This window comes from Ooceraea biroi, chromosome 7, assembly GCF_003672135.1.
Source record: "Ooceraea biroi isolate clonal line C1 chromosome 7, Obir_v5.4, whole genome shotgun sequence".
Classification (NCBI taxonomy): Eukaryota; Metazoa; Arthropoda; class Insecta; order Hymenoptera; family Formicidae; genus Ooceraea; species Ooceraea biroi.
The window spans coordinates 15,934,571-15,955,090 of NC_039512.1; the positions used below are offsets into that span (position 1 = coordinate 15,934,571).

General features: G+C 44.4%; 2 protein-coding genes across 2 annotated transcripts; both read right to left on the minus strand.

Moving 5' to 3' along the window:
* Window positions 1-584: 584 nt before the first annotated feature.
* Window positions 585-4,919, minus strand: LOC105274704. The gene is made up of 4 exons (XM_011331045.2): window positions 4,782-4,919; window positions 3,386-3,575; window positions 2,291-2,607; window positions 585-1,889 (listed from the first exon to the last, which is right to left on the minus strand). Exons 1-4 carry the CDS (start codon window positions 4,788-4,790, stop codon window positions 1,380-1,382), a joined length of 1,026 nt encoding a protein of 341 aa, XP_011329347.1. The 5' UTR covers window positions 4,791-4,919; the 3' UTR covers window positions 585-1,379.
* A 9,401-nt stretch (window positions 4,920-14,320) lies between these two features.
* Window positions 14,321-18,719, minus strand: LOC105274735. The gene is made up of 2 exons (XM_011331099.3): window positions 18,522-18,719; window positions 14,321-16,175 (listed from the first exon to the last, which is right to left on the minus strand). The coding sequence occupies exons 1-2, from the start codon at window positions 18,534-18,536 to the stop codon at window positions 14,895-14,897; spliced, it is 1,296 nt and encodes a 431-aa protein (XP_011329401.1). The 5' UTR covers window positions 18,537-18,719; the 3' UTR covers window positions 14,321-14,894.
* Between the last annotated feature and the right edge of the window lie 1,801 nt (window positions 18,720-20,520).

The following is a 20,520-nucleotide window of genomic DNA, read 5'->3' on the forward strand; positions in this document are numbered from 1 at the left end:
GCTACGCAAAAAACGGATCGCTCGCCATCAGTGTCTCGCGCGCGCACGCCAAGAGTCCAGCAACATTTGGACCCAAAAGCGACGCATCTCGCCAGACTGCTCGTTCTAATTCACGTTTTTCCGCGTCTCGACCTTCTTATCGGTATTCCGACGATTATCGGCCGTAACCCTGGCGTTACGTAATGACCCGTGGAGTTAGCGCGCCAGAAGTTATTCGTGTTATTACGACTCGGTTTCTGTACCTTGCACGTCTTGTGCTCTGGCGGCATAATGGTGCGGGAATAAAGTTAATCTGCAGCTATTCAAAGTACGTTTACGTCCTTTTGAACACAACGTTCCGTGCGTTGCATTTAATATTTAATTCCCTTGCTTCCCTTTTCATAAATAAATATAAATAAACATAAATGAGTCAAAATGTTTAAACCAGAGAGAATGCTGTTTTAAATATAATTATATAATTACGTAATTAAATATAATTATACAATTACGTTTAACTTTTCCGAGAGTAAACACAGTGGAATTTAAAATTTTCAAATGCAATCAGGAAGGAATAGATGAAAGGACAATAGAACACGAAGACGATATTAGAGGTTGCATTTCTAATCTGTATTTACGAGATGTGATCTCGATAAGTGCAGTAACAATCTTGAAAATCACTAATATTCTTATGTATTATAATCATATGGAAGACAATGAAAAAAGAATATTCCACGGCAAAATAATTTATCTGATAGAGACCGCGATCGCCAAGTAAGCTTAATTAACATTACGAACAAATAAAATTAATCTTAAGAGGACACTCGAATGCGAATCAAGTCCGTTCTTCCGCGTTTCCGTGGGAATGATCGTCGAACAAACTCGAGAAGCATTCGCGATGTGTATTTCCTCGTATCCCCGACACCGCTATCTATTACAAAAGACAACGCATTTTATAAATTTTCTAACAGATACTTTTTTTCCTTTTGTTTCCTAACTACTGCAAGCAATTAACAAAATTAATCAAGAGCCCGGATGACCGACCCATTTTATATTAATCAAATAAATAAACGAGCCACGTTACTTCACTCTTTCGCTTCCTTATCTATCGAAGCTTGTTTCTTGATATATATATATATATATATGTAATAAATTTGTATTTATTTTAATCTTTTACATATGCAAAAGAAAAATATATTCCGCATTCTTCCTTTCGCAAGCTCGGAAATTCAGAAATACATTTGATTCTTTATTCTTTCGCCAGATCGAAATCCAGTGTTTAACGAAGTCAAGATTAGGAAAGAAACATATTGTATTAACGTTTGATATTGCATCGACATCGCGCTTCGAAGACAGGCGTTTGCACGTCCGACAAGATAATCCCTACGTCACGGGCAGGACCATCACTTCGCTTCGGGTAGATTGGTCGCCAAGACTCGAAATCCATTGTGATCGGCGATATAATGCACTTGCTGCAGGATTCCGTTAGGATCGATGTAACTGTACGCGCCCCTGGTGGTGCCATCGAGCGACCTGGACTCGGTCTTGGCGCTGGAATCACCGGTGTAACTGTAATCGTACTGGCCCAGGGAGTCCTGGGTGTGATGAAGTGAGCTGTGAAGAAATCTATAAGGCAGCACCGAAAACACATAGGGCGTAGGCATGGTAATCGGTCTCTGGATGCTGCTGGCAAGCGGCACCAATTTTCCCAGCTGCAAAGCGTTCTGATTAGACGTCTGCCTGTCGTTCTTGATAAGCACAGTCTCTCTCAATGATGCCAAAGTGGGTGACAACGAGGCAACAGTGGTGGAACTTGTAGGTGCAGGTGATACCTTCGAGAGGCTTGGATCTGGCTTGGGAACATCGATCCTCTCCGCCTCCGATCTTGACAGCAGGAACGGATTCTTGGTGCTCTGAAGGATAAATTGAAAAATTATTTATAAATAATGTAATTTGAAACATTATAAATTATTTAAATGTTTCAGTAATGAAATATCTATTCCTTTGATTTTTTTCATCAATTTCCAATAATTAAAGTGTATGAAAATTTCATTATGGAAAATGTGACTGACATATTTTATTGCCTCATACATGTTACATTTTGGAAGAATATTTTGTATTATTGATCATTGAAATTGCTGTGATCAATAAATATATTATGTATATTAAAAAGAAAAACATAGTTTCCAGTTACAGTAACGAAAGTTTTTCATTTAGATTGCCCGAGCAACACGCTGATCGGTCCTTTTATCCCCGCGCTTCTTTTATTCCGGTGAACTTCGATTGAAACGTTCGCGAAGCTGCAAGTATATACCTCCGTTTCTCGCGCGTTCAAATTCAACTCGGCTTTGTCGACGCCTTTATCCCGCTGGAGCTGAGCGTAGCTGAAGTACGACGGCAGGATCTTGTACGACAGGAGATTCTGATCCTGCCAATTGGTCTGATGCGACTTCTGCAATTCCTCGAGATGATTTCTCTTCGCCGCGGCCACCTCCGCCGTGTCCCGTATCGTCTGCAGTTCATCCTTGGGAGGTTGCGGCAAATTGCTTGCGCTGACCCTGAACCCGTTCTGATCGTCCGCCGTGTACGAGACCGTTTGCAATATGCCGTTCGCATCGATATAGGAATATCCTGAGGGCAGATAGAGAGAGATAAAGATAATGCCCTTCGTTAAGCGGCGCTATCGCGTTATCTAGGAAACGTGTTTCGAGGGAAGATAATTACAACATAGATAAGACACGATAATTACAACGCGAACTGTTGCATTTCTTACTGCTATGCTATTTATTATCACTGCAATTACTTTACACGGTATTTCCTGCTTTTACCGATTAAATACGATTACGTGCGCGAGATTTTGCGCGTATTACGATACGCCGCGCGGCGCGTATCGTGAGTCATCGCCTCGCAATCGCGATGAACAAGCGGACCGGAGCGCGCAACCGCGCATTGTCATCCGAGGAAATTTGCAGGGATGAGTGCGCGGTGCATGGGCGTCTTTCTTGCATCACATCAACGAGTATTAGCGAGGGATTCATGAACGTAGGCCGGTAATGCACTCTCTTGTAACACACTTCGCGAAAGAATGCATCCCATTTATGCACTTGCGGCACCTTAGCTCGCGAATGCACGCCAAGAATTCCACCGTTGGCTGAATGAGTACATCGGATTAAAAATTGAATTCCCTCGGATTTATTTAAAAAATACAATTTTATTGTTAAAAGTATAAGTCATTTAAATTTTACATTGAACGTAAAACTTGATTGCCAAGCCAGTATTTGTATGTGGAGAATGTTTCAGGAGCGCTACGTTGATACAAAGGCATCATTAATGATATTAATATCATTAATGATGCCTTTGTATCGGGAAAATCTAATTGAAACACTGAATTATGTAAAATGGAACTCACCACCCTGCGTCACGCCGTCCAAAGTAGATTCCGCTTTGGCATGATGCGGTCCTGTGAAGGAATATTGGTAAGATCCTGATCCGTCTTGTATGTGGTACTGCCTCAACGGCGAAAGACCCGGTACCGGACTCAACCAGACGTTGGCGATCGGCGAAGCGATAGATCGCCCGATAACGAGGCACAAAATTGTCTGCGAATCATATTAACTTTTTTAATTATTGTCTATTTTCTATAATTGACCTGATTTTTATGAACGAGTATCGAGATACGAATTTCAGTAAATAATAAAATATTATAAACATTATTTTGCCATTGTATGAACAACTATAATTGTATTAAGTATACACAAGATTTGCTTACTATCATTAATTTATAATCTGCTAGTTAGGCATTCATTTCACAATGATGTTTATCATAATCGATCCATTTTGCAAATGAAGTAGCTTGTTTAGCTTGTCATGAAGCTACGCTTAGCCGCATTTGCCGTATTAATTAACCAATTAATTAAATTGCGGCTCATCACAACAGTTACATGGAAACATGAGAATGAGAATTGTCATTATGCGAAAGTATAATTTTCCAAGATTAGCATTAGGGAGATACGTGCGCGCTGCATTAACTGTGACGGGTTTGCGAGCACGAGAGAGAATCGCACCTTACGTCAACTAATGCAACTTCCATCGATCGTGGAAATCCAGTTTCGATTACGTGTAGCTTTCCGGCGCGAGATGCATTTATTACGAGTGTTTTTCAACAAAACGATACATTCACCGAACTCTAAGCGGCGAATCCAGTACTCGAAATTGTTGCAGTCGAACCGCAACCATCTCTCGCAGTTTGGCCGAATCGATAGTTATTATCGGGAAATTCCTTGCAGCTCGCATTATACTAGCATTAATACATCCGACACAAGGACCATTATTGACATTAATATGAACTCCCTTCCAAAATACGCTCGGATAATTAAATAACGTGGAATCGATATCGCCGCAAATGCATTGAGCGTCTTCCGTTTAACGTCAAGAGAGGCTCGCCGCACAGTAAATTCAATTGTAAAACTTTCGCTGCGTTCATCAAAGAAAAAGAAAATGCCAAAAGTTTATTCACGTACGCGAAGAAGCGCGACAGAATCGAATTAGCGTTAGCCACGCGAACAAAAAATACGATCTCCCCTGGAATCAACTTGGGATTGGTCAAAGGGCGAGGACGAGCGAAAGGAACCGCGACGCTCTGGAATTATGTTAAATGTAAATTACGTACTTGAATTACGTTACCATTTGCAGTAGCATCTAATTTTTCAGCAGACGCAAAAATTCGTAGCGCGCGAAGTTAAATTTCCCGGCGGGCGTAAAAATTCAAAGTACGCGAAATGAAATCGAGATTTACGTTCACTCACGAGTATCATGATCGTTCCCAGGTGGATCTTAGGCCGCCGATGAACCGTCGATCTATCTTGGTTAGCGGATCGGGCTGCTCGGACGCGACTTTTTCCCCTTGTCTAGGATAATCCCAGTGGGAATCGGTTAACGGATGTGAGAGTGTAAGCTCTCGGTTGCATCCTCTTATATAGGATTCCGTGGATCTGCCGCGCGCGCTTACGGTGGTTCCCCCACCTATCGCATCGCGTGTGCCGGGCCCTAGCTGGGCCCTACGGGGCACGGAACGCGCTCGCTCGCTCGCACGGGGCCCTACGAGCCGGGCCCCGCGTGTTGTCCGTGGCCACAAATCACTCCGGGTTCGATTTCCAGATCGATAAATCAATGTTTATTGGTCTCGGATACGAGCCGTCGATCTCTCGCGCATTCCTCGGCGGACCGAACGCGTCCGCCAAGGATGCACGTACATACGTCGCGATCGTAATAACGGCGACGCCGCAACCCCGAGGATAATTCACGGATTTTAAATCTACCCTCGCGCGGTGGGACTTTATTTATCGACTCGGACGTCGTCTAAGTAGGCGTATAAATTATTTCACCGGCGCCGGGAATTCGATTTTGAATTTGCGCCGAGCCACTCTTCATCCCGCGAACAGATTGATAAATTCGATCAATTTTGAGTCGACACTCTTGCCGCGGGAGCATCAGCAGCTTAATACGTGTACAGAGAATTTTTGCGCGAAGGTGAACTGTGCACCGAGCCATTTACACGTGGTAGTTTGTCATACCCTCTCTCGATGCTCCATTACGGTTGTTGCGAGAGACAGTCGCATAATTTAAGCGGATTATCGCGCGAGTAATTTCCATCAGCTCTAAACCGCGTTATTACTTGTAGTTGCTCCGTGCGTTCGCTTACGACCGTCCAAATACCGTAATAAGCTGCACCCCGTCACGTCACCAAACGCAATGACACGTCGCCAAAAAAACGGCGAACACGGCGCATAATAATAAATTGCAGAACGACATTGGACAGCAGGTAATGGACGGAAGAAATGGTATCGCGCATACCGATGCAAATACGGTCATTACGCAACGTCAGAAGGCACTCTTGAACGTGGCCCGAGAAGTATCTGTCCCGGGACAAGTACACGGGGCGTCGTTCACTCGTCGTGCCGATTCATTACACTCAGACCCAAGTGATTTGTCTTGCTAAGGTGTCATCGCGATGAATAATAATTAATCGACGGGGCAAGATCGATAACGCGATACATTTCTCGGGAAATCAATTCTGTCCGGAGGGGACCGACGCACGAGATAATTCATCGTGTATCGACCTGTCACTTAGTCAATTCGATTCGACGTTGTTGCTGCACTTGATACGGTATCGGTATCACGACCGGGCACGCGGTCGCGTAATCGTACGCGAGGCATCGTCTCGGTACCTGAAAAACGCGCTGCGGGACTTTTAAATCTCGTGCGTGCGTTTGATTTATTACGCCGCGGTGAGAATAAAATGTTACCGCGCCGGCAACACGGCACGAAATTAAACGCGTCAGGGAATTAAAGTAACGTCCGCGCTCGTTTCCCGCGACTGAGGTCGTCGGCGGCATCGCGCGCGATCTTCGACAAATAGAAACGAACGCGAATGCAATTAACGGCCGGCGAGGAAAGAAGCGATACCGTCCGGCGCGGTGGCATCTTTGGGGATGCTCCAGGACCTCCTCGGCGCCTCTTCTCTCCTCGTTTCTCCTCGCCGATCGCATAAATAATGCACGCCGCAGATTTATGGCCGGTTAATCCGACGATGTAAGGGAACGATATGAGCGTAACGAGTTCATCAATTCGGACGGAATTGCTCGCTCGCGCAACGAGTCGCCGCCGCCGCCGATGAGAGGATTCTTTTGCCGTGCGCGCACGTGGGTGTTGCGTTGGTTTTGACATTGGCACTAAACGGGCGCTCTCCGCCTCCCTTTCTGTCTGTCGTATCCCCTTTTCCTCTGTCTCTCATCTCGCATTAAATGGTGCTCGTAGAGCCGACTATCTAACCGCGCATACTTGCGGCACCAATGCGCAATGCCACGCCAAGAATGCAACGAGAAGGCACAACACCGATCTTAAATCAACCCCCTGCGGAGCGAAAACAATGGCAACCATCAGTTTCCCCGCGTGCAAAGAAAGAGAACTGCAGAGAAGCGTCTAATATTAATGCAATTGATTGTTAAATATTAAGATTGATGCATCTTTTTATTCGTATTTCGATATAAACTATAAACTTTTGTTACAATACAATATCTAATAATAATTCTCCTGTTTGCTATCAATGAAAATCTTCTCGCGTGCTTTACTTTTTAAAATAATAGATGTAATAAAATATTATGTCACATATAGATATAAATAAAAAAATTATCTCTTAGAACGCTGATCAAAATGAACGCGCGTTATCGATCTTTTCGCGTTTTTCCTTTTACGATGTTCCAGCAGTGAAGCTGCAGGAAGACGCAAAGTGGGATCGCAAAGTCCTCGGATTACCGTGCGGTTCCGCGGATCTGTAAACATTTTACACTGTCGGCGTAAGTTTCCCGCCGCCGAGGGAGAACCCGGTGAAGATTTCAATGCCGCACGGAGCAACTACCGCATCGCGCGCTAATCGCCTCCGGAGTTCCCGCAGCCTAATTGCAAGTCGCACGTCGCGCTTATATCCACTTCGGGAAGGAAGAGAGCGAGCGTTTGGTGTTGCGGGCCCTCGCATGGTCGCGCGCGACGTCTTTATTACGGCTCGTATTCCACTCGTAAAACGCTCCTCCCGGAATAACCACGGGACCGCCGCCTTTAACGCACTCTTTCTCCGCTCGTTGTTGCGAAACGCGGTTGCAATATATATAACGAACAATGCCCGCTGATGGACTGCCGCCGATGGATGGCATCGTAAAGAAAAATTTGCAACTCGAGATTGCACCGCGGCCTCGTAAAAGCATCGCATAAATAACGCCCCGTGACGTAATAGGATACAACGATCGACCGGGTTGCGATCGATCGAAGTGTACAAGTTTGAAACTTCGTGGAGCAGTCTCACGTGACAATTCGGTCTTACAATTGCGAGACGCGGTGATATAAGTTTAGGTGCAGTAACACAATATTTTTTATGGTAAATGTTAACATTAGGAGCAACCTCACTATAATTTAGTGATTATATTAATTAATTAATGCAATGTAATTCCGGCGCGTTACTGCTAACTGATTTCGGAGCAAGCAGTAACTTGATTACACCCCTTATGGGCGCTTGTAGAGAAAGCAATTCTACCTCTGGTGGTCAAACAGCAGTTCTACCTGTAGCAGACAGGCTTTGCATATCTTTGTGTACACAAAATGTCTATCTGCTACTACTAGATACACAGTGCCCACCTTGGTATTCCACGTTTTCCAGCGTTTTGCTCATTGTTTGCACGCTAAATCAAACATTTCTCACCCGTTTATAGTTTACTCAATGAGGGACATGGTAAGCACCTTCCAGGTGACAAATTGTACCTTTTTCTTTGTTTTCCAAGCTTCGCCAAGGATTAGGAGCCGGACCCGATGTAACTACATTCGCGCTGAATCGATAGCGTAATTTATGGAATATTCAGAGATGGGGGATGCGATAACACGATTCCTGATAGAGTTTAAGACTTTCCCCCTCACGGAGCCCGATAGCGTACCACGATAGGCTAATGTACGACCGCCACAGAGCGGAGGAAGCGAAATTAAATTAGGCTCCCGATTATAAATCGGCGGGCGCGCGTTATTTTTCGCATTGTCGGAAATTCGCGTAAGGCAATTATGAAAGAACGATAAATAATATGCTAATTAGTCGGTGCGCCGCGCCGGACGATAAACACTGCGCGTGCGAATCCTAGCGTGGCTTGGAACGCGATCGTGAATCACGATCGTCGGCCGCGAGCGTGTACTACAAGGAGGAACTAACGTCCGATCGAAGATTACAGGGACTAATTAACGATTCCATTTGCTGATTGCCCGGGCACCCCGGCTACTCCGGGCCGCTTTTATCGGCTCGCCTCCCGCGAGAGGGAGGCCTTACGCGCGCACTTAACGATAAGCGCTGCAAGGTTGCGCGTGTTGGCCGCGAGAGAAGAACAGCCGCGATCAATTAAGATCGATCGGTACTTTAATAAGCCGTATTCAGACGTATTAGTGCGTGAGACTGTTCATATCTCGCTCGGCCTCTCGTCGGCGCGGCGTCTCGTATGAAAGTGGTTGTCAGCAAATTTTAATACTCGCTGTCCTCTTTCTTTTCCGAGGAGAACAATGCTCAAGTCATTCGGAAATGTGTGGGCGATTCTCGATAAGATCGGATATGAAACTAATGATTATCATGAAACGTGTGATTTAAAGTATAATTACTGTCCGGCGTAGATAGCCGGCGAGATTCGTGAAATTTTCATGCCGCGGATAAGCAAAAGTGGATCACACACAGATCGTGACGTGAGATTGCTCGCGAGAGGTGCACGTAAGATTCATTTTCTCATATCTCCGGCATCGTAGGCTTGACTCACAGAAATTGCAACGTGTGGAAAAATGTTCCATTTTTTGTACCATTATCGCGCTACGTGTACATACGTGTGTGTGTGTGTGTGTGTGTGTGTGTGTTTCGGCTATTTTCATACAATGCATAATATACTTGTTACTAGCGTGCCGCACCGAGTAGCACGAGATCGATACTTAACAAATAATTGCACGACAATTAGCTTATCAGTAAATTAAGAACAGAATTTTATGTTACATGCTTTGCCAAGTTTTCTTACTCATAATTAATTCATAATTGGATTTATCTTTATCTATCTTTTCACTCAAGTTTCTTAGTGCAGCAAAGCTAAGTGTAATGCCTCATGTAATAATTGGCGATACTTTGGATTCGTTCTTTTGTATTTTCGCAATTATCTTTTGTATTTATGCAATTTTTATGTTTTCTCCTTTTCTCTCTAATGCTTGATCACATGTTTCACCTTAAGGGGGGAGCCTGCTTTAGAACGTTGAAAATAAGGTATAATTTTACGAATTTTTTTTGGAGAAACTATACAGCGGATCATTATAAAACTTTGATACATTTATTAGTACATGTTTAAAGATAAAAAAATTATTTTTTTATTTGAATATATCGCCTGTAGAGGTCGTCCTGGAGGCATCTTAGTGCAGCCGGCATTGTAAATTGGTGAGCATTCTCCTGCCTCCAAATTTCATCCAAACTGAAAAATTGAAATATTTTCTTGTTATTTATGAATTCCCATCGTCGATGAACCTTTAATATTCATAAAAACATTAAGTTAAACAATTATTTTTGCATGAAAAAGTTCAAAACCTTTGCCTAAAAATCGTATTTTTGTGTTCTAAGCTCCACCATTTTGGCACTTTTCAACTTTTTTCTTCTCTCTTTGGTTCATCGACGATGGGAATTCATAAATAACGAGAACATATTTCAATTTTTCAGTTTAGACGAAATTCGGAGGCAGGAGAATGCTCACCAATTTGCAATGCCGGCGACGCGGCTGCACTAAGTTTCTCCAGGACGACCTCTACAAGCGATATATTCAAATCAAAAAATAATTTTTTTGATCTTTAAACATGTACTAATAAATGCATCAAAGTTTTATAATGATCCGCTGTATAGTTTCTCCAAAAACAATTCGTAAAATATACCTTATTTTCAGCGTTCTAAAGCAGGCCCCCCCTTAAGCAAGGGCTTCAACACGACGAAGCTGCAAAGAACAAACGTTACGATTAAGTGTCTCCAGACAGTCCAGATTCGACGATCGAAACGCGTTCACCGGAGTTCTTCGAAGGATTCGCATCCAGTCAGTTCGGAGGACGACGGGTTTACGCGCAATTCTCCAAGCACGCTGTTTCTCTCTTTGTGTACATATATCTTTCTATTTTTCGGTGAAATGCACGCGGAAACGTAATCTCGGACATAAGATCGGGCGCGTTATCGCGCGTCTTTCGCGTGACGCGAGGCGCGAATATAATCGAGAAGCCTACGTGGATACGCGCCTACCCGGCTGAACCGTCTCGGAAATCATTATCCGCCATTTTATCGGGCACGGACCATCTGCGGTCCGCGCGTTATCCGCACGCGGGCGCGAAGTAACGTATGTGCGGCTTTTATCGGCGCCGGATGCCTACGTGTACATACGCTACGCGTACGTTTCTATTATCGCCAGTGCGAATCGTCGCCGTCTTTCCACCTTCGTCCGTCCGTTCGTCCATCCGTCCGTTCGTTCTCCCTCGATCGCCACCATCGAGATCGCCTTCTGCTGCGCGCCGGGACAAGGACTGATTTTCCCGGAGAAGACCGGGCTCCCCGATATCGCGTTTCGATCATTGGTTTAATGAACGCGCGGCTCGAATTCCGCGGCCGCGCCGAAGAACGGAAGCGATTAAAACAATCGCCCGTGTCGCGCGGAGGATCAAATTCCTCTCGAAAGAATCGCCCCGCTTATTGCTCAAGCGTGGCCGCTGTATTTCTTAAATCTAATACACCCACGTAGAAATTTCAAAACGGTCCAATACTGGGACTGTACCGTTTGCCATCGTGGCAGTACTGGCCGCCAGTATTGTGCCAGTACAGATTCGACACAGGAGTGTAACGCCATGCCGTACTTAATTGCCAGTACTGATCCGACACTGGCAATAATATATGGACCAGTATTCGGTAAATAACTGCACCAGCATTGGGCATAGAAGTGGACCAATTAATGTATTACTATTTGTATTTGTAATTTGTATTTGTGACTTAAATATTATAAACAAAGACTAATGCAAACAACATTAGTAAAATCATTTTGTAAATGTCGCGTGAATTAATATCGCGTTTAAAAGAAAAAGATGTTAAATCGGTTTTCCGGGTGGTTATTTATACGTGATAACGCAAATGTTTCTAGCGAGAACGTCACGCTTGATCTGGCCATCTATCGGTCGCTGGTGAATCAATATATTGTTATAATCCTATTCTAAAAAAGGCGTGTTAACTTCGTGAAGTTCTTTTTTATCGAATATTGAGGCCTCTTTTCCGCGGCGAATTTCGTGTGACTTGAAATTCGTGTTGCGAATGTCAGAATGTCATAGTGGCTGTCAGTGCGGTTATTTTGACAATTGTATTTATTATATTATTTTTATTTTATTTTTTTTTATTTCTTATTTTATTTATAGCGCGCGCCTGTGTTGCTAGTTATATATTATCGGCAATGTATGTAGTCCAATGACTGTTATGTTAAGTTATTCTAAATCAGTTTTTTGTTACGAATTTTGTTATTACCGAGTCCTCAGATAATCTGCCCTGGGCTATGCTCCTCGAAAAGAATCCTTCAACATCATCTTTAAAAAAAATGCACACTTCGCCATTCAGTGAATATTGAAAAATAAAATAGCGCGCGCCTGTGTTGCTAGTTATATATTATCGGCAATGTACGTAGTCGAATGCTGGGTCTGTGTCGGTTGCCGAAGCATGGCCCGTCTCGCAACCAGTACTGGTCCATGTCTGTATTTTATAATGGCCCGTCACATGGCCCGGTTTTTAATAAGTACTGGGACAAGACTGTCTGCCAACTCCTTGCAGTACTGGCCGCCAGTATTGTGCCAGTACAGACCCGACACTGGAGTGTAACGCCGCTGCCGTACTCTGGGCTACCAATACTAGGCCAATGTTGGGCCAGTTAAACAACCTCGGCAATTTCTACGTCGGCATCCTCTTTTACGGCCGTCCCTTGCGAGATAACCGTCTTGAGGCTTCTGGAACCGATCAGGGAAAGGGGCAGGAGGGATATCCCAGTCCGTTTCCTCCACGAATGAAACGAACGACGATGTAGCATCCCGGGGGAAGTACCGCGGGTATTACGGCAATTCCGTTTGCGCATCGCGCTACATTTATCTGCCCGCACCCGGATTCCCGATAGAAGTATTGGGGGAACCGCACGCGAGATTTACAACGGTCATTATTATTTCGCATTCACCCCCCGCGCGCGCAACGCGGGTACGCGCGTTGAAAAACCCAGGGATTTATACGGCGTTTTATTAAGGCTAATACGGAGGGCGGCACGCCGGGGTTCGACAATAAAGGAATATTACTGGGTGCTACGCGCGCGCGGCCGTAATGCGTCGATCCGACATAATCTACGGAGCGTTTCAACGGCCTTCCCGCCAGCCATCCGTTATGCGTGCCCACGCGTATAAACGTACGCAACTTACCCCGCGAAAATAAGTTCGCGCATAGCCACCCGACGTGAGCGAGTCCGAGAGCGCGCGAGCTCTCTTACGTATATGCATGTTGCGCCAGATTTCGTCGTGACGGTCCTTCGGATCGAATTCCAATCTCAAATCACGACCTTCCCGCCGGGGACGCGCATTTATCCGCTCGCTGCCCTAATCCGCGCGAACGTCGTTTCACGAATAGGCATCCATATATTATACGTTTATGGAGCCATGTAGGTATGCCTCCACCTTCCTTGGTATCTTACCTTCGACGGTGAGAACTGGCGTTTTCAGAATGAGCACGTCGTATTTAAATATTATTCGTACATGACGACTGTAACGAGAATGCGGTACCGATATTCTGGGGCAATGCGATAGTTTACTCTCGGAATTATGAGAATTAAAAATAAAAAATTACGACGACGTGAAATAATAAATAGTACCAAGTAGAAGATTAAAAGTAAAAGGGCTTTCTAAATAAAAAAGAATTTTGCAATCTAATTTAATGTTCACATCATAAAAATATTTATTGTAAAATATACTGTATTAAATTGTAACGTATATTCGTTTTTTTAGTGTTTTTAATAACGAATATGTTACAGCCCAATAAATTATTTGCCAAAGATTTGCTGAAAAACAAGCTAAGTCGTGCAGGACAGATATTGGTATTTCTATTCTTTTATATTCTTACATCTCGCTTATAAAATTCGACCCAGCGTGCTGGCAACATCCCGGTACCACCTGTGGAAAGTAATCCCGTCAGATGCGTTCTCCTGGCATGCTAGTGCGCGGCAAAGAAAAATTCACCCTCGTGAAGACGCGGTGGATTCGAGACCCCCGTTAATCTCGTCGTTACTCGCGGACACGCGATATCCGCGCATGAAAGTTTTTAGCGCCGTAATATATTCGCGACTATAAGGAGCCAAGGTCGGCGTTTTCTGTTCCTTGATCTTGAGCGCGGGGCGACGGCGACAAATCGCCCCGCCGCGTTCGGTAATAAGAGAATACCACCCGGGATTGTGATGTGAATTCCGCGTACATATTCCGAGAGGAACGAATCGCTAATTAAAGCCGCGATTCGGCTCCGCGATAAACCGTGCGAATTCTCTTTCTTGCGCGATTTGAATAAATGCGCGTTTTGATAGTACACGATCTTCAAGGCCGGATCTGGTCGTTCTGCCAAGACCAGCTGGACAGCTCAATTTATATTCTCGCACGAATCGATACTATCGGACAGTACGGAATCAAAAAAACGTACGATCCAACGCAACATTCACGTCCACACACGTGTGAAAGGGATCGGTAATTTAATACACACAGAGTTGACAATGTGTTTTTAATGATCCGTACAAATCCGTATAATCGTACAATAATTTAATACAGGAATGTTAAGATGCTCGTTACAGGAGGATGAATACATGTGAATAAGGTGAGGACGAGTAATAATAATGTCCATAAAGCGAGCTACCACGGTCTTATCATCGACCGTTCATGGAACTCTCGCAGGGAATGCGTAAGAGTGCCTTATCCTAACTCTTCGAGCACGATGCAAGTGACTGGTCCGCATATAAAATAATCACTTACTCTAAAACCTAGATATTTTTTATGATCAAAACGCCGTGCGACAGAATTCCTTCAATCATACAATATAATTTTGTAACAGCTTATCTAACGAAAGATGGAGAGGTACATTTTGCAAATTATACAACTGTTAGTTGTCTGCAGAGAAATTTCAAAAATTATAAATTTATCGAAATTTCGTATATTCGATTTTGCAAAGGCTCAAGTTATTATTTACGAATGAAACAAAGCCTAACGATCGAGTCGCTGGAATTGATCGTGGAGTAAGTAGGAACGCCCGAAGGAGATTTCCCAGCGAGCGAAACGACGAGTCCTTATTTGGCCAGCTCAATCTTCTCGCTCGAGTGTATCTGACTGCGATACTGAGAGGATTGAGCGATGGGTGCGTAGATCGGCCAGGTGGTGATCGGTTGGGCATAGGAAGCCGCCACGTACACGGTCGGTTCGCTCGCGATCGGCACAGCCACTTTGAGATTGGTACTGCGATGGATCTGAGTTTTGCTCTGGCTGGAGACGGCACTGACAACAGGAAGGGTTTCCTTGGAAGCGACAACGGAGACCGCTGGGACCGCAACCGGCGTATCCACGACCGCCACCTGTGCCCCTTCAATCTTCACGGCGTCCTTGCGGTTTGGACCTTCCAATCCGAGTCTCTTGTGTAACTGGATTCGATTCTCGTTGTAATCGGGGACAGTGATAACTGGAACAGACTGCAACTTTACAGCGGCCACCGCTGGTGCCTGGACCTCGACCGCTACCCGACTCCTTTCCGGCGTCTCGACGTGGAGATTGTTATGTACTTGAAGACGACTCTGATGGGATGTCGCCAACGGCAGCTGCGCAGGAAGGAGCAGCGTCTTGTACTCCGGTTCGGCCAGGACGCTGATCGTCTCGAGCGGCTGAATGGCCTTCAAGCGAACGTTGTTGTGAATATCGACGCGGCTCTGATGAGAAGTCGCCGTGCCGGTTAATCTGGGAATCAGCACCGAGCGCAGGAGTCCGTAGACGGGCGCGATGACGGAGCCCGCAACTTTTTTCTCCGGCGCTGGAAGCTCGTGGGAATCCCTCGGCGAGGGATCCCGATCAGCCTGATCCGCCTGGGAACTCGGATTTTCTGCCTGACGCTGATCTTGATCAGCCGACGCCTCGAGGCTGCGCCTCCTGCGGCTCGTTGCGCGCACCTCCTGCTCCTCCACCTTCTTCACCGCCTGCTTCTCCGCCTCCTGCGCGACGGCCTTCGCGTGATCCTGCAGGTGAGCGTTCTTGACTAACAGGACCTCGCCGGTTTCATGTCGTAGATCGCCGTCGCTCGGCAGATTCGTCGCGGCGACGCGGAAGCCGCCCTCATCCGCGACGTAGAAGACGGATTGCAGGATGCCGTGCGCGTCCACGTAGCTGTAGGAGCCACGCGTGACCCCGTCGAGACCTCGTACTTCCTCCTTGGCGGACGGGCCGCCGGCGTAACTGTACGCGTGCACCCCGATGCGCGTGTCCTGCGACTGATGGTACACCGGAAGCGGATCCGCCAGATAGGCGTAGGGCAGCAGGGTCAGCTGCGCGCCCGCCGCCACGCCGAGGATCGCGAAAACTGGCATCTGAGGAAAGCAACGGAGATTCTTATCCCGGGGACACGGAAACCGCTAAGACAAAGCAGCCGGGCGTATCCGCGCGTTTCCTATTTCGCGATTGGAATTTAGATGTCTCGCAATATCAATGTGCAGGCACGATCTCGCGGCGCGCCTCGTCGTATCATTTCCGGATGAAATTTCAAAGCGACATTTGCTTGCTTCGCATCGGTGAGCTCGTTGCGCTCGTCGCGTTCGCACCAACAGGATCCCGACCATTCCTACGGTCGTTCTAGGATTAAAGAACGAAATCGGTCTAATCCCGCAAACCGATATTCCGATATTCGATATCGGAGATTCGCGGGAGAATAGAGACAACGATCTGGCAATGCGGTGCCGTATGCATTATACGCGCGCCTGCATTATACGCTCCGTGGCGGAAAGCTCGGTCGAGCGCGCGAGTTCCTTATCCGACGCGCACTCGCTCGCGCGGACGTTCATTTCGCGTGCGATCGTCGGGAACGATGCGGATTTATTTACGCGGCTGGTCTGGCGCGTTTTCTCGGGGCGCCTCTTCAGGAGGCGCGAGAATTGCCGCGTCGGGAATCTCAGAATCTCTTTCAGAACGAGAGGGAGAACTTGCTTCTCTCTCTTTTTTTTCTTTCTTGCGTTCTCGGCAGGACGGCCGGTGAAACATACCGGCGAACTTTACGCCCGGTATCGGTAGCGTGGGGGCGCATCCGCGAGCGTGTGGGACGGGGTGAATTTTATACTTGCATGAGCCTCTCGGGAGACCCGGCTTCTCTTTACGAGCCAATAAGGCCTGAAGAAGCGGCGACAGCCTGACCGCACGCTACGAAAGAAAGTGATAAAGTGCGATCGGCCCTTTACGCGTCGTCGCCGAACCACGCGAAAAAAGAATCAACGATACTAATCTGTATTCTCGCGTTATAAATCATTGGTGCAACGATAAGAGTCTCGTTGGGTACGGTCGGGCTTGATCGAACAAATCTTTGTGCCTCCAAATATGGTCTGTGATGGAGACTCATTTGAATATAAAAATTATGACTCAATAGTTCTTTGTCAAGAAACAAAATAACGGGAATAATACGTTAGAGTAATTGATAAGATAAACATTGAATATAATAAAATTGTTTAATTAAACAAATGTAGTCGCTAAACAAATGTCCAAGAAAATACTTGTAGGACAGTCAGGAGGAAGGAGAATTTTGGAAAGTCCAGAGCGAGATGGGAAAATGGTGTGGCTAGATATTTTAAGAATTGGACATTAGAAATGGGCATCGAGAGAGAGAAAGAGAGAAAAAGAAAGAGAGAGATCGACATACATGAAGAAGAAAGATTGAGGAGACCAAAACTCGATTTGAGCGCTATAGAAGAAGAAGAAATCGTTAAATTAGATCGTTAAATACTTAACAATTTGATATTAGAGAGAAAAACTTTCATTAATATTAAAAAATTTAAAAATTCGATATCTGAATATTTTCGTTAATTTACGCGTTTAAGAAATAAAACTTGAGGTTTCTACTTTCTGTGTTTCAAATAAGCAACTTTGCATTCATTGGAAGTATCGTGGAGTAATATTGTCTGTACTATCTGACGATTTAAGCCACTATAAACGTTAAATAAACAGTTGTAAAACAGTTGTAACGTTGTATCCTGCAGAGCCGACCGGGAAAAATCTGCGTCGTGTGAAACAGAGGAGTCCTATCCTGGCCAAGAGTGCCGTTCATTCAAGTGAGAGCTTTGCCGTCATAAAACGCGCGTGGTGATCGCAAACCATGGATTTTAGACGCGTACATTTTTTAGCGTTTTTAAACCTCGACAAATACTCCGACTGGCAAATAGTTCGATAAGCCTCGCACGTACAAAAATAATCCCGGTAAATAAATTATAGCTCACTCGTACATCACTGCTGCAGATGTTCGTTGCTATTTACCAAAATCATCTGTAAAAAAGAGATCTCGGCGCGTTTCGCATAAAATATCGCAGAAAATTAAAAAACTATGTTTTTTATATCATTTGATATTTTTATATAATATTTTTATATAACTTGTCTTTACACAAGCAATGATGCATGAATAGCAAATATGCACGAATAGCGCAATAGTCTTTAATCAATCATTTGCTAACTTATAATAGATTGATGAAAACTATTTAAACTATTTAATAAAAAAAATTAGCTTTCTAATTCTTAATCAAGATTTTCTAGCTTGTTGATACCAATTTATAATGTGAATACAATATTTTGTTTAGCAAAATACCGAGTAGTTTACCATACGTGGCGTTGTCTTTTGATATGACAGATTTGTGAATAATGTGAGAAAATTGTCAGAATTGATGAAAGAGACAGCTTACCAGTGCCTGCATCATGCTCGCTGTCGACCTCCTTACTGGTTGAAGGACTGTCCGGGCTGTGCACCTTGCTCGCGATCTGGTTTTGACTTATATACGCAGCGCGAACCGCACGGGATGTCTTCGAACCAGGAACTTGAAGAATCGTCGAAGGACAAGGCAAATCCACTCGCCGCCAAGACGGGATACGTCGATCCCGGATCGCGCCGGTCGATCCTGGGATCCCCGCAGCTTCGTCGCCCACCATGCCTCCTTCGGCGTGGCAATTTCGTTCGATTGCGTCGTAAAAGCGAGAAAAGTCGCCGTACCGGATTCGACGTTTGCTTTTCTTCGAGAACAGAACTTTGCGCTCTTCCAAGTCTTGAGAATTCAACCTTCGAAGACTAAGTCATAATAATAAATTAATAACTTTGATTATTTATTAGAAAATTTAATTAATTTAATTTTTATTTCTGATAACATGTAAATGGAGCAAGTAGCGCCTAGTTAACAGTACGTAAAATTATAATACATGTTACGGTAATAGTTATATATCAAAATTAGGATTTAGGAATAAAACGGTTTGATCTTGTTTTCGACTCTCCTTAACACAATATAGAGAATATAGCTTTGAATATAAAAATACACACACATTCTTGCATTTATATTTAGTCTTAAAAAAGCGACACCCACAGACTCACAGTGAGACTCTCACTCAAAGAGCAACTGTTAACGAGAAGGGGCAAGGAAGTTTAATCCTTTGTGATAGACTATAATTATTCTTGTGACGTATGGTGCGATAACGCAATTACAAGGCATCGTTAGAACTCGAGAGTTGAATGAAGCGAGAGCTCCGAGCACAGACGGAACTCGTTCGATTTACTCGAGGTCGTTCAACGATCCCAATCGCATAGATATGGAATCTCTTCGGTTGTAACACAAGCCTGGGTTTTCTGGCTTCGTGCACTAGAGGCTACGTTCGACCTCGCATCGCTTAATTTAATGCAACACTGTGACGCATTTAAATGAGAAATTCTTGCTGTACGACTGTTGTTCCAGTTACGACACATTTTCTTTAGTCCTTGACAATGTGAAGAACAGAAAAATGATTGATTCGAAAGATCTTGAGGTCTTTGAGATGTTCGTGTTTGCCCAAAGATGCTTTGGCTAGAAAATATCCTCAAAGAGCTTCGTTAGTTCACGAACGAAAAAATTCACGTTTATTATTAGTGTAACGTTATCATTATAATTGCCACGGCGATCGCACCAAGGCCGTCAGGGTATGCTCTCGGTATATAACGTTGTCTCGTTTCTGCATCTTTAAATACGTGCGTGCACGTATTTGTTTTTGTATGAAATGAAGCTTGTTCTTTTGGTTCGATGTTTAATAAAGCGCATACCGAAACTCATACATGTCATAAGTTTGCGAACAGGATCAAGTAACATGCCTTTAATTTTCTTGGCGGTACGTTAGGGGAGGAGACTAAAGTCTCACCTGTTACTCTTCTTGTTGCTTCTTCCTACTGAGAAACAGTGGATCCTCAACAAACTATGTATTTCTAATAATATATATTATATAATAAACTGTACAACATAAATGTACTTAATTATCTAATTCATTACGTATAAAATATGATTAAACAAATTAACAAAAAATATATATATATATTTTTAATTGTAATAAATTAATGTACAAAAATATCGTTAGATATCCATCGATTTATCGATGCATAAAAATATCTAGGGAAGGATTCTTGGACTCCTTAACGATCGTTTACACAAATTTAACTTTTACTATAAAAATACAGTCAGTTTATGTAAATGTCAAATTGGTAAAACTAAATGTGAGACAACCTGAAAAATATTCTCTCTATAAATGGTAATCTTCCGAAGTGGATGACCACCATTCTGTTTCTTCCTCCGCGTTTTAGCTCGCACTTAGCGATTAGAAGTACGATCGTGCCTGACGATCAGTGGCGGTCGGGGATATTTTTCAATTGCGAGTAATTCGATTGGCCTTGAT